The following is a 10460-nucleotide window of genomic DNA, read 5'->3' as shown; positions in this document are numbered from 1 at the left end:
AACTGATTCGTTGAATCAGGTGTGATGGAGTCGAGCAACATCGAAAAACATGCAGTTGAGTAGAGTGTCCTTTGAGGACCACAGCTGCCCATCTTTAAATTCACCCCAAATAGGCGTCAAGGCAATCTGCTATACGAACACATTGTAAACATTGTTTTATTTTCTCGGACCTACGTTTTTATTATACATCCTGAGAAATTTACATTTCACAGCAGCAAAGTGATGAAAGGAATGAAAGTAGAAAAAACAAAATACATGAGCTGCTGGAAAGGCAGCCACTCTCGCGGCGCCGTCTTGAAGTCAAAAGTAAGTAAGTAAGTAGTAAAAAACTAAATAATAAGTAGTAAAAAACTAAATATAACAAATAATATGACAGAACAAAGACAATATGACAACACAAAAGACACAGAGTCATTCATTCTTAAGCACTTTCTGTACCCTCTTTGTTACATGAAGAAGACATTTGTTCGATTGGTTCTCATGAGCTTGATTTTTGGCACACAGTTTACTGTTATGTCCAATGTTTTAAAGATGAATGTCTCCTACTTCCCAGAAGCCATTTATCAAATGAACTGTGGCTACCCCAAGGAGCGTGTTGCACCTCGAATTGTGGCAGTATCAGCATGTTTACAACCATGATTCCCTCAGCCTATCAGTGACTCATTGTTTAACCGCTGATGCAAGAAAGCACAACAAGATAAGCTTGTGATGATAATTATGCAACGATTTGTGAGAGTGATAAATCACTTTGTGGAAATAGCTCAAATATTGGCATTGATCTAAGGCTCATCAATGAAAGAAATACGTTACACGTTGTCAAAAAAAAAAAAAAAAGAAAACATACACTATTTTGTGTTTAAATGTTGTAATTACAATGACAATAACATATTAATTCAGAAATATATAGCAATTAGAAAAAAGCTTATACATTTGCTGTATACACAACCAAACAATATAGTGATGAAATTTGACTTATGGATGAAATTTCAGGATGAATCGAGAATGCATTCTAACCTTTAGAGGTGACCTAATGTAACCTTTTCAATGACCATTTCCAGCTGAGTTTCAGAATTTTTCTGACAGTGTATCTTTTTGAGATAAGTGTATGTTTTCTATACATCTGCTCACTTGAACCCACAGTTTGTTTGAGATCGAAACAAATCGAACAATTTTATTCGTCTCGCAGTGGCGAAATTTACATTTGACAGCATCTAAGTTATGAAAGGAAGAGGAAAGGAAAAAAGAAGTAGAAAAACAAAATACAGGAGCTGCTGGAAAGGCAGCCACTCTCGCGGCGCCATCTTGAAGTAAAAAAAAAAATAAACTAAATAACAAATAACATGACAACACAAAGACACAGTCATTCATTCTTCAGCACTTGCTGTACCCTCTTTGTGACATGCAGCACTTCTAGATGAAGGAGGAGAGGATCAAAATATCGTTTTTACCAGTGCAGCAGTGGATCAACATAACTGCTAAAATTCCTTAAAAGAATAGAAAATTTCCCCATTGTGGAACTATTAAAGGCTTTCTGATTTTGAAAATAAAAATCAGTTTCATTTATATTTGTTTTGGTATCAGCACTGTTGCCTCAGATGTCTTCCAAAGCATGCAAAACTGTCATTATTCCAGTTGTTTATAGTTATGAATTATCACTGGAACATTTGTAACTTCTTTGGGTTCATATTGGTAAAAACTCCATGAGTGGAATTTGGTTAGAACTATGGGTGTATTGTTCACGCTTCATATTAAATCACAGCTTTCCTGGATTGTATCAACACAAGAGTCAAGAGTAAACAACAGCAGTTTATTTGTGTGTCACAAAATGTTTTCTATTCCATTGGTTTAATGACACATTAAATACAGTAGAATGATGTAACACCGTTTCTCACAATGAAAAGTTGAAGTCCCAACACAACGTACAGTAGATATATTAACTATCACAAAATAAATTCAATGATGAAGTCTTGTAAATAAGACGATCCTTTGGTTAATAATCAGGTAGAAATCAGGTCACATGGTATATCCTGAGGTAAACAGAACTTTAAAATACGACTAAAAGCTCGACATCTATTATATCGTGTTTCGAACAATGGTACACGGTCGTCAAGTAAGATCATGGCTAAAAACACGGTTAGGTGTACAGAGTCTACGAGAGCATCAATCAACATTCAATCACACGCAGACAAACACTTGAATGGTTGCGTGTTGAAATCATATTGCTGAATTGACAGTTGCTTTAAATGTATGGTGTAACTTCCTGCAAAAGGCTGAGTGTTGGCTTCACCGTTTCCTTCCTTCAGTTTCAAAAGAGCACCAAACATCGCAAATCGACGATGTTACACACCATAAGCAAAAAGCCAAACTCCAACCCTAAACTCAAACCATATTCCGAGAAAAAGAACGCTCACTTCCTTCCACCACTTCCAAAGAGTGCTTTTTTGTTGTTGTTTACAGTACTTCATGATTCAAGTTTGTATCTGACGACACATAAATGCCTTGGACCTTCAGATGCAAATCAACAGCGAGCGAGTGTGAGAACATTGTAGCGACAGGCTTATTTGAATCGCATACAACGCACATAAATGGCTGCATTAGTACACCGTTACCATTAAGAATAATCACAATAAAAGATAAGAGGGGTAAATTAACTTTTTTGTACAGATATTCAAAACTGATAGTAATTTGTTTCATGTGCAGCTGGATTAATAAGTGGCAGGTCTGAATCCAAGGGACGCTTGGCATCTTTGGAGTCACTAAGACCACCTGTGTGCGTTGGGAAGTCTTCTGCGGGGAGGTAGGGAGGAGAGCTATTGTCCACCGACATAGACCCCGTTTGGAAAGATCCTCCCAGATCCATGTTGACGCAAAAGGTTCCGGATAGCAGTTGTCGCTTGTACTGGTCTAAACGCATAAAGATGTCCTGGATTGAAAGCGTGCCGCTGCCCACCCATGTGGCATACAAACAGGTGGAACGGATCTGGGATGGGAGGGACTGACAGTGGTGCAGCTCCAGTTGACAGGAGAATCTAAAGTATATAGACAGAATAAGTGGAGTCAGAATTTTTAAACCTGGTTTAATCCACTGTTTTGAACATTAAATGAGTCAGCATCATGCAAGAACAAGCACCTGCGTGTTCCCAATTAACTTGTTTACTTAAAGGACAACCGACGTCTCTGGACAAGTTGTGTCCATAATTTGTAAAATGGCTTCAAATGACTTCTACTGAGCGTATTTTAATAAGATTCCACCGCATATAGCTATATTTTACGTTTTAAGACTGGCGCTGAATATTCAGGAAGTCTTGTTTTTGAGTTGGTGACGAATCCATACGTGACGTCATGAAAGGAACGTCACTGACCAAAAAAAGAAGCATTGTAGCGGTCCTTCCATCACATCAATGCATTTTGCTGTACTTGTTTGGTCTGGGGACCTCGTGTTGCACCCAAAAGCCGCCAGAAGAGGGCGTCCAAGCTCCATATAAGGAATTTATCAGCCTGTGGAAACGGAGGTGGCCACAGGAGGTCGCCATTTTGTGCCTCTTTTTCGGTGAGAGATTTCCTCTCAATGTTGCCTCATAATGGCACGGAATAAATTCTTTAATCGATTGCAAACATGTATGCTTTCCTCTTCAGAACTATTTGAATCATATTCATAACTGGATATGTAACAAGAAAGCATATTCTCCGAATCTGAAGCCATTGTTTTGATTCTCCAGCAATGCAAGACGTCTTGGCGTGACGTCACGAACTGGGGGCGGGACTTTCTGAAAATGCCCAATTGGCAGCTCAATGTTTTTGCAGATTTTGGACAAATTAAGTCGTTTTTATTGGTGTTTTGCATTTGAATAAAAATATCATACTGCGTGTTTTGGGTATTTTAGATGCTATAAAACGTTTTTCTGATGTCAGTTAAGAAACCAAAAAGTGATGTCGGTTGTCCTTTAAAGGACAAACAATGCCTCCGTACAAGTTATGTCCATAATTTGTCAAATCACTTCAAATGACTTCTACTGAGCATACGTATTTTACAAAGATTCCACCGCATATAGCTATATTCTATGTTTTAAGACTCGCGCTGAATATTCAGGAAGTCTTGTTTTTGAGTTGGTGACGATACCTACCGTGACGTCACGGTAGGTATCATCACTGACAGAGAAAGCGACACACAATACATTTTGGGTACTTTGTTTGGTCTGAAAACTTCGTGTTGATCCGTTGTTGATGGCGAAATTAGATGGAAAACACATAAATAACGCAATGGTGAATCGTTGTGTGTTGCACCAAGACTACTATTTGATACTAGTTGACACAAATTCCCAGCAGACAAATCAGCCCATTTCCAACAGAGTTTGGGCGCCATCTAGTCCATTTTCTGGGCGCTACATTGGAGCCCAGACGCCTCAAAATGAGACGGAAGGACATCTTTAATCGATTGCAAACATGTATGCTTTCCTCTTCAGAACTATTTGAATCATTCTCGAGCAAGAAAGCAATCTGAAGCCATTGTTTTGATTCTAGACGTACTAGCGTGACGTCACAAACAAGGGGGCGGGACCTTCTGAAACTGAAACTTTCTTAGGTCATTTTGAAGTAGTTTTGGGACACATTTTTTACTGGTGTTTTGCATTTGACTAAAACCATCAGCCTGCATGTTTTGGGTATTTTAGATGTTATAAAACGTTTTTCTGATGTCAGTTAGGAAACAAAAAAATTGTGTCGGTTGTCCTTTAAGGATCAGCGTTTAAAGCATTACAAAATTAGTTAATTAATTTCCGACCGATCATAAGGAAATGTTAGAGCTTCTTACACCAAATACAGCCAAATCTCGGTTTTCAAATGTCCCAGTTGTCAAACAATTCGGTTTTCGAGCAAAAATTGCATTTTTTTATGCTTCGGTTTACAACCGAAAATCAGTTCTCGACCAAACTGAGCGAAACTGAATTCTCCACTTGTTTACCCACCGCTTTCGTATACGTCACTTCCTCGAGTCGTGTCTCATTGTGATCGACGCATTAGCCTCGTCTAGCATTCCATTGTGAGCAGGCGTGTTTGTATTGTTCGATCACGATTAAAAAAAAGCAGACATTGATTACATTGTTTCGGTTTTCGACCAAATCGGTTTTCCAACAGGTTTCTGGAACAGATTATGGTCGAAAACCGAGGTTTGAATGTATATGTTCTTGCAAAAACCAAGGTCATTCATTGCCATCTACTGCCTGGTTCTTGTAAGCGCGCATTCTGCTAATCATAGAACTTTCTGCTCGCTTCAATGAGAATGAATTGTTGGGGTTATGTCAATAATCATGTTCAGAAGGCCAACTATATTCTTCATTTACTTGAATTTCCTTTTGTCGACTGATTATTAGAGGGGAAAAAAGACAAAATAGATACAGTGATACCTCAGTTTACAAACGCTTTAGCTCACAAACTTTTTGCCTCGTGAACATTAAATTCGCTAGCATATGGTCTTGGCTGACGAACTAGTTTTTGGTGGACGAACCAAACCACTCAGCGCCACGGTGGCTGGAGGACTACTTTTCGGCGGATGAACACCAAACAATACAGTCAAACAGCGCCACGGTGGATGGCGGACTAGTTTTCGTCACCCCCTTTCTTTGAGTGCGGAAGTGGTGTGTTATCAAGTGGAGTACTTTTGCTATTATGGGACCGAAAAAGACCCCACCACAGGCTAGTGTTAAGCCAAAGAGGTCGCAAAAGAAAATTACAGTCGAGCAGAAGAAGGAGATCATCAAAAAACACGAACGACGTGTGTGTTTGTGTAACTTAGCGTCCCAGTCTCGGTGCTCTAAGTCGACCATTGCTACGTGTGGCTAAGTGTGTTTCTGTGTTGTCTAAGCAACGGTCTCAGGCAATAGAAGAGGTTGAAAAACTTCTGTTGATTTGGATTAACGAAAAGCAGATAGCAGGGGACAGTGTGAGTGAGGGTATTATTACAGAGACAGCACGGCAACTTAACTCGGAAATCATCAAGAGGCAACTGCATCAACGACCATCACAAAGGTAAATAAAACGACTTCATTATACAGTACAGTTTATTAGTTTAATTACAATACAATAGCACACATTTATTATACATAAAATATGGTATATTTTGTGTAGTTTTCTTCTTATTTAGTCGAAAATTGTGTTTAATGGGGTCCTGGGAACGGATTATTCTCATTTTTAATGGTTTCTTATGGGAAATACATGTTCGGCAGACGAACCTTTCGCCTTACACACACTTTCTTGGAACCTATTAAGTTCATGAGCTGAGGTATCACTGTATTTTTTCTTGGGCAATGACCCCAATTATGTACTTTCCCAACTTTTGTAGACTGAATAAACAGACTTCCCATAATATAAGGTATGAGAGTGAACTAATTTTCACTCTTTTCAAAATCACATTAATTGATAGTTATTGCATCAAAATGTTACATACTAACTCATTAACTGCCATTCACAAATTTATTCGGGAATTGAAAATATGACAGAGCGCCATTCCCAAATTAGTTTGGGTTTTGTTTTTACTTGCTTGGGTGCAGATAAAGGGCTGGCCAGATCTTTGGCAATGTTTTTCCTTTCCACAAGGGGGCAGCATTTTCCTTTTGTCCACGTTAGCACTTTGTTCCAGCTTCAGCTATTAAAGCGCTATAGAAAACAATATGTATGTATTGCATTGTATTTTGGACAGCCGCCCTCATTTCAAGCTCATATAACTGCAGACCCATATAATTTAGGAATTAACTCTTTTCTGATGAAAGAAGAGAGTCTAAGGTTTCTTGCACTGCATTTAATGTTTATGTAGTCCAGAAACTCAATATTCTGTGGGTCCTGGAATTCAAATGAGAATGACACAAACCGTGGCCCTGGAATGGACACATTTTTGCACTTGTCTGGCAGTGAATGGGTTAATATCACTTGCGCACAAGCACAATCACAATGACACTTACCGGGCAGAGAAATGCTGCGTAATGCTTTTGGAGGCCTGGCGCAGCACGTGCTGGAGGACTTTCAGCAACTGCTCCTGAATCCACCCGACATCCTCCTGAACATCTGGCAACCACTCGAAAAGTCTACGTATCACATCCACACGCAGAAAAATATGAATAAATACTTCCTCAGAAAGACCGAACAAATAGATTCTTCATGGAATTATCGCAGAACATGAATCAGTGAGTCCAAATGTGCTGTACCAGTACCTGAGAGTCAAAGACAGAGCAGACTCAAGAGGGAGAGTGTAGGGGAGCATCATGGCAGATGCCATCCTGAAAGGAAGCAGGTTGCTAAGCGACTGCACCAAGCTCCTTCGCTCCGTGCAGGCTTCAATTAGGGCTACAGAGGGAAGCAAAGAGGCACATGATGCTAACAGCCAAACACTCTACCGTAAATAAAATTACCCAAAAGAGCCGCCAACGCAACTGATTTCATTGGCCACAATATTCTATTATATATTCATTTAGGACATATGCACGATGACCTGGTGTTACCTTTGTGCAGAGTGGGTGGAAGGTGGACAATGATGTGCTCCTCTTTTGAGGGATGAACAGTCAATGGTTCATCATCCATTTGCAACGTTTCATCCTCTGCAACACCTTTGGCATCAGCATCAGCTTGATCCTCATGTTTTTCTTTGTTTCCCAGGAAGTCTCTGTCAATGTGAGGGTTGTTGAAATTGAGCAATCCTGGATAGAAATAAAATAGATATTCATTTCACATAGGTCAAAGCTGTTGTTAAAGCGCTATATAAATCAATATGTCTTCTTTTCCTTTCGGCTTTTCCCTTCAAGGGGTCGCCACAGCAAATCAGTAAATCAATATGTATTGTATTGTATTGTATTGTATTGTATTGTATTGTATTGTATTGTATTGTATTGTTAGCAGAGCAGAACCAATAGATAGGGAAAAAGTACATCATGAAAAATTAACTCATTCACTGCCAGACGATGTGCAAAAATATGTACACTCCACTGCCAGGATTTTTGTCATTTTCACTCAAATTCCAGGACCCAGAGAATATTGACTTTTAGGACTACATAAACTTGCAGCGTAAGGAAAAAAGGTTATTTTGAGCTTACTTGGTTGTAGGGTTATCTGGATTGAAAGTAGGGACGGCTGTACAAAAGGTAAATGCTGCCCCTTGTGGGGAAAAACATTGCCTGAGGTCTGACCTAAGCTTGAAACGCACCCGCCCAAGAAAAAAAACAAAAGTCGAACAAATTTGGGAATGACGCTCCACGTCATGCTTTTCAATTCCTGAATAAATTCCGGAATGGCAGTGAATGAGTGTTAGGGGACCAAAAAAAAAGAAATCATTTCATTCTTTATTTTTTTTTAAATTAATTGACCAATTCACTGGTTATAAGATTTGTATTATTTAATATTTGATCTGTATTAATAAAATAAATAGATAAATAAATAAAAATCTCATATCAGAAAAAAATGAGTTAATTCCTAAGTTATATTGGTCTTGAGTTATCTGAACTTCAAATGGGGGCAGCTGTACAAAAGACAATACAGTGGATACATATTGATTTATATAGCGCTTTAACAACAGCTGAAGAACTAAAACCCGAACAAATTCGGAAATGGCGCTCCTTGTCATATTTTCATTCCCAGAATAAATTTGGGAATGGCAGTGAATGAGTTCAGTGAATTCAGTTCCTACCATTCTTGTTCAGGAAGTGCAGCGCGTCATTATATCCCTGTTTACACATGGCTTTCATGACCTAGACACAACAAAAATCATCACTTTCAGAGCAGTTCCTGAAATCAGTCAAAATGGTAGATTGCGCTGTCAAATGACTTTACCATTGGATCTGGTGGGAAAAGTGCCCGGGAAATTCTGTACAGGTTGGTGAGGGTGAACTGGATGCTGGTATTGGTGAAGCGCAGCTCATGTATGTTGGTGGAGGTGTCTCTGGGACAAATATCGCTCTCGCCAGAGAATGGGGAAACCGTGATTGTGTTTTTCAGCTCGTAATGAGGCAAGTTGTCAGAGATTCCCCCATCGACGTATCGCTTTATAAAACAAAAACAGAGAGGTTAGGATCCAAGAAATAGTGAATCAATGGTCTGGAAAGTTATAATCTGACGTTATTGAAGTGATGTTATGCACTTTGGCTGGTGTTATTTACAAAAAAAAAAAAAAAAAATTTGCGAACACTGTTGAGCCGATACAATTTCTCATAAGCAACTCGGAAAATATGGCAATTGTTTTATGGTCACAGGTGGAGTCTATCCCAGATGACTTTGGCCGAGAGGCGGGATCAACTCTGGATTTGACACCACTCAATTGCAGTGCACAGAGAGACAAACAACCAATGCACAGTGTAAAGTCATAGCCAAGATTCAAATCACGAACTTTAGAATTGTGAGGCAGACATGCTAATTAATCGATCACTGTGCTCCGCTCTTCCACACCATCATGTGCAATTGAATTTATTTGTTTTCCCTTTGAAATGACAAGGAATGTAATTGATTTCATCTATCAACACAGATTATTTCTCAGGAAATCGATCCGATGTCTCTGTCTCTCTCTCTTTGTCGTCTCGTTTTCAACTGGTATTGTTTTCAAGTTCTGGGATGTGTTGTACTGCATGGACAAGTTACATGTTTACTTTGAATGATATCCTAAGAAGGCGGAGGTGGTTGGGTACAAAAGGACATATTAAGTAGTATCTCCTTCTCCTCCGTCAGCAATCTTCTGTAACTTTCAGGTGACTTGCCTTGATACTATTTGCAAATGTCCTCCCCAAAATAATAAGTCTTCTTTTCCTTTCAGCTTTTCCCTTCAAGGGGTCGCCACAGCAAATCAGTGTCCTCCATCTTCAGAGGTTTGATTCACATGTTTGTTTTGGCCAAGCTTTTACGTCAGATGCCCTTCCTGACACAACCCTCTGTATTTATCCAGCCTTGGGACTGGGACAAGAAGACACTGGCTCGTGTCCCCTTGTGGCTACAGAACAAGCAACTCCCCAAAACAAAAAGTAATATATTTTATTTGTTTATTTATGAAGGAAAACTAACTTGCTTTAATGCATTTTCCTCTAATAACAAATGCTTTTATTGGAAAAGCTGATCAGATAAACAAGTCGTAACTGTCAGCTGATTTCTTCCACAGAAGGTAGGGGAGGACAAAATGACGCGAAATGTTCAAGCTAGTGCACTCACAACTGACACTGCCACCCTCAAATGGTCGTCACAAACCCTATGTACACACAAGCATGTGTGATCTTGCCAAAATCCATTGCAAAGGCCACAGAGAGAAGCATTCCTGGGAGCTACCATTACATAATAACTTTTCGTAGAAGACCCCAGTGCTGCTGAGTGAGTGTGACAGTGTCCAGAGAAGGACAAAAGTTCAAATATGCCCATTAATGAGAAACTAATCCTCTAGTTTTGTTTCAACACAATCATATCCAACCACAAAAACACTTTCAACGTATGGCTTGATGATA

At 39.3% G+C, this 10460-nt stretch overlaps 1 protein-coding gene across 1 annotated transcript in view; it reads right to left on the bottom strand.

Annotated features, from left to right (window-relative positions):
- Nucleotides 1-1786: 1786 nt before the first annotated feature.
- Nucleotides 1787-10460, bottom strand: part of pnpla2 (patatin-like phospholipase domain containing 2) — a 12343-nt gene continuing 3669 nt past the window's right edge. Inside the window, exons 4-9 of the mRNA XM_088996674.1 lie at nucleotides 8812-9021; nucleotides 8669-8729; nucleotides 7491-7685; nucleotides 7203-7335; nucleotides 6954-7076; nucleotides 1787-3029 (exon numbers count right to left, since the gene is read on the bottom strand). Of these exons, the coding sequence (XP_088852800.1) occupies nucleotides 2669-3029; nucleotides 6954-7076; nucleotides 7203-7335; nucleotides 7491-7685; nucleotides 8669-8729; nucleotides 8812-9021 (1083 nt within the window). The 3' untranslated portion in view covers nucleotides 1787-2668. The remainder of the gene's footprint in view (nucleotides 3030-6953; nucleotides 7077-7202; nucleotides 7336-7490; nucleotides 7686-8668; nucleotides 8730-8811; nucleotides 9022-10460) is intronic.

Source organism: Hippocampus bargibanti, linkage group LG05 (genome assembly GCF_051943395.1).
Source record: "Hippocampus bargibanti isolate YZ-2025 linkage group LG05, ASM5194339v1, whole genome shotgun sequence".
Lineage (NCBI taxonomy): Eukaryota > Metazoa > Chordata > Actinopteri > Syngnathiformes > Syngnathidae > Hippocampus > Hippocampus bargibanti.
This window is presented reverse-complemented; position numbering and strand designations above follow the sequence as displayed.